Here is a 3153-nt window from a genome sequence, read left to right on the forward strand (position 1 = left end):
GTCCTCCCCGCCGAGCCCCCGGCCCCTGGGTGCCTCTGTCCCCCCTCCAGCCCTCCTCTGCCCCCCACCCCGACCTGCTCCATGAAGAGCAGCAGCGACTCGCGGTTGTTCTCCCACTCCTGGGGCAGCTCCGAGGCGTGCGGGAACTTGTCGCAGGAGAGCTCCACGGTGATCTCGAAGCAGTTGGTGTGCAGGTAGCTGAAGTCGTTCATACCTGGGCGGCACAGAGGGTTTCAGGGGGTCCCCGGCCCGCCCCCCACGCCTCCCCCCCCAGACTCCCACTCACTGCCGGCCACCGTGTGCCAGTTGGCCCCGTTGATGACGTTTCCCAGGCGGGCGAAGTCGTCGTAGTGGCAGCGCCGCCGGTCCCCGCTGGCCATGGCCAGGTTGGCGGTGGCGTAGACGGTGGCCAGCCAGCGGAACACGCCGTCGTCGGGCGTGGGGGTGAGCTCCTGCGCCTTCCAGTAGGTGCGGGTCATGTCGAAGGGGTAGGTGACCACCAGCTCCCCCCCGTGCAGGTTGGCGCTCAGCACGAAGGGGAAGCGCTGCATCCACGCGATCACCGCCCGCGTCTCGGGGGCCACCTGCGGGGGGGCTCCGCGTCACGGGGGGGGGGATCGGGGGACACGATCCCGGTGACCCCCTGCCCAGGGGAAACGCTCCCGGTGACCCCCTGCCCAGGGAAACGCTCCCGGTGACCCCCTGCCCAGGGGACATGGTCCCGGTGACCCCCTGCCCGGGTAAAACACTCCCAGTGACCCCCTGCCCGGGGCACAGCGCTGAGACCCCCCCAGTCTGTCCCCAGCACAGCCTCCCCAGGGCGCTGGTGTGGGAGGATGGGGGGGGTTTGGGGGTCTCGCCGTGGCACTGGAGCAGGAGGATGAGGGGGCTCCGGGGGGGCTCGCTGTGGTCGAGGGGATTTCACGGGCTTGGGGCGGCACCGGTGCAGGAGGACGGGCGGGGTTTGGGGGGCTCGCCGTGGCATTGGGGCAGGGGGTCAGGGTGCAGGAGGAAGGGGGTTTCAGGGGGTTCGCCACGGTGTTGGCATGAGGGATTTTGGGGAGTTCACTGCAGTGCCAGCACAGGATGGGGGGATTTCGGGGGGTTCACCACAGTATTGGGGCGGGAGGAAGGGGAGTTTGGGGGGGCATTGGAGGGGGTTCACCATGGCATCAGCACAGGAGGATGGGGGCTTTCGGGGGGCTCACCATGGCATTGGCACAGACTGGGGGGTTTCAGGGGGCCCATCGTGGCACTGGCACAGCCCGGGGGGTCTCAGGGGCTCACCGTGGCGTTGGCCAGGGTGTAGTACTCGGGGATGGGGATGTAGTGGTTGGGGAACTCATGGGGCACCAGGTCGTTGTCCTCGGCGTCCCACAGCGCCGTGTTCAGGTCGGCAAAGTTGTGGTTGAGGTCGATGCCCTCGTAGGTCCAGCGGCCCATGGCCCAGCCCGCCAGCTCCGAGCCCTGCGGGGGCACCGGGATGGGCACTGGGATGGGCACTGGGATGGGCCCCGGGGCGGCCCCGGGGGGTTCCGGCCCCCCGTCCCTACCAGCTCGTAGGCGGTCTCGTATCCATCGGGGTTCATGGAGGGCAGCAGGTGGATCCGGGTGTCCGTGACCAGCTGCACCACGCGGGGGTTGCCCCTCCGGAATTCCCGGCACAGGTATTCCATGAGGTTGAGCAGCAGCTCCCGGCCCAGCACCTCGTTCCCGTGCATCCCGGCCACGTAGCGGAACTCGGGCTCCCCTGCCGGGCACGGGGACGTGGCTGTGGGGGCACGGCCACCCCTGTCCCGCCCTCTGTGCCCTGTGCCAGCCTGGGTGCCCCTGGGACCGACCCTGTCGCCTGCACCGCCCTGGGCATCCCAAATCACCCCGTCCTGGGCATCCCAAATCACCCCGTCCTGCACCCGTCTGGATGTCCCTGCAGACTGTCCCCATCCACCTGCACCATCCTGGGTGTCCCTGTCCTCCCCCGTCCCCATCCTGCACCAGTCTGCGTGTCACAGCACACCCCATCCACCCTGTCCCTGTCCTGTGCCAGCCCGGGCATCCCTGGTGACTGTGCCCATCCCCTGCACCATCCCGGGTGTTCCCAGTGACCCCATCCCCATCCTGGGCATTCCCAGCCACCCCATTCCCCATCCAGCACCATCCCGGGTGTCCCCAGTCGCCCCATCCTGCACCCGACTGCGTGTCCCTGTCCCCTCATGTCCCAAACCCGTGTGTCCCAGTCCCCCCATGTCCCCGCCCCGGGTGTCCCTGTCCCCCCCGCTGTGGCCCCCGTGTCCCACCGAGCTCGTGCTGCCCGGGGTGGTCGGAGATCTCCATGACGTAGAGGCGGCGGCCGCGGGAGCTGTGCCCGATGCTGTACACGCGGGTGATGTCGGGGCACTCCTCGCTCACCCGCTTCATCAGCTGGGGGGGGGGGTGCAGCGGGCTCAGCGGCACTGGGGGGGGGCACAGAGACCCCCCCGCCCCACTGCGGGGTGTCCCCGAGGGGCAGAGACCCTCTGCCCCAAGCTGAGGTGCCCCCCGAGGGACAGAGACCCCTCGCCCCGTCCCGGGGTGCCCTCGTGGGTGCAGAGACCCCCCCCGTCCCCATGCTGGGGTGCCCCTGGGGGCACACAGACCCCCCCGCCCCACACCGGGGTGCCCCCAGGGACACGGAGACCCCCCCACCCCACCCCACCCCACCCCTCCCCTCCAGGGCTGGCACCTTTCTCATCTCCTTGTAGTTGTGGTGTCGGAAATCCAGGTCGGAGGCGGGCGGGGCCGGGCTGTGCCAGGCGTGGGCATCGCTGGGGTCTGGGGAAGCCGGGTGGGCACGGGAGGGGACACGGGGGAGACACGGTCAGAGACCCCGGGGACAGCCCAGCCCCCGACCCTGGGCACGGCCCCGTGCTGGGCACCGGCGGGTCGGGGTATGGGGACCCACCGGGCACCCCCCGGGGCAGGGGGCACCCCCGGGGCACCCCCCCGGTACCCACCGGGGAGGGGGCAGCCCAGCACCTCGGCCCGCAGGCAGATGGTGCCGTTGGGGAACCAGCTCTGGGGGTTGATGCGCAGGAACCGCCCCACCAGGGGCTCGGGCAGCACGTTCAGCACCGGAGTCTCGGGGTCCTTGTTCCCGGGGAACACCTGGGGGGG

At 70.8% G+C, this 3153-nt stretch overlaps 1 protein-coding gene across 1 annotated transcript in view; it reads right to left on the reverse strand.

Annotated features, from left to right (window-relative positions):
* Positions 1-33: 33 nt before the first annotated feature.
* The window catches only part of LOC113961633 (probable carboxypeptidase X1), a gene marked incomplete at both ends in the record, with an annotated part of 4398 nt that continues 1278 nt past the window's right edge, over positions 34-3153 (reverse strand). Inside the window, 7 exons of the mRNA XM_027672053.1 lie at positions 34-214; positions 287-584; positions 1288-1467; positions 1554-1750; positions 2298-2421; positions 2723-2811; positions 2994-3144. Coding sequence (XP_027527854.1) covers positions 34-214; positions 287-584; positions 1288-1467; positions 1554-1750; positions 2298-2421; positions 2723-2811; positions 2994-3144 — 1220 coding nt within the window. The remainder of the gene's footprint in view (positions 215-286; positions 585-1287; positions 1468-1553; positions 1751-2297; positions 2422-2722; positions 2812-2993; positions 3145-3153) is intronic.

The sequence above is a fragment of the Neopelma chrysocephalum genome, unplaced genomic scaffold (genome assembly GCF_003984885.1).
Source record: "Neopelma chrysocephalum unplaced genomic scaffold, ASM398488v2 Primary Assembly neopelma1_97365, whole genome shotgun sequence".
NCBI lineage: Eukaryota > Metazoa > Chordata > Aves > Passeriformes > Pipridae > Neopelma > Neopelma chrysocephalum.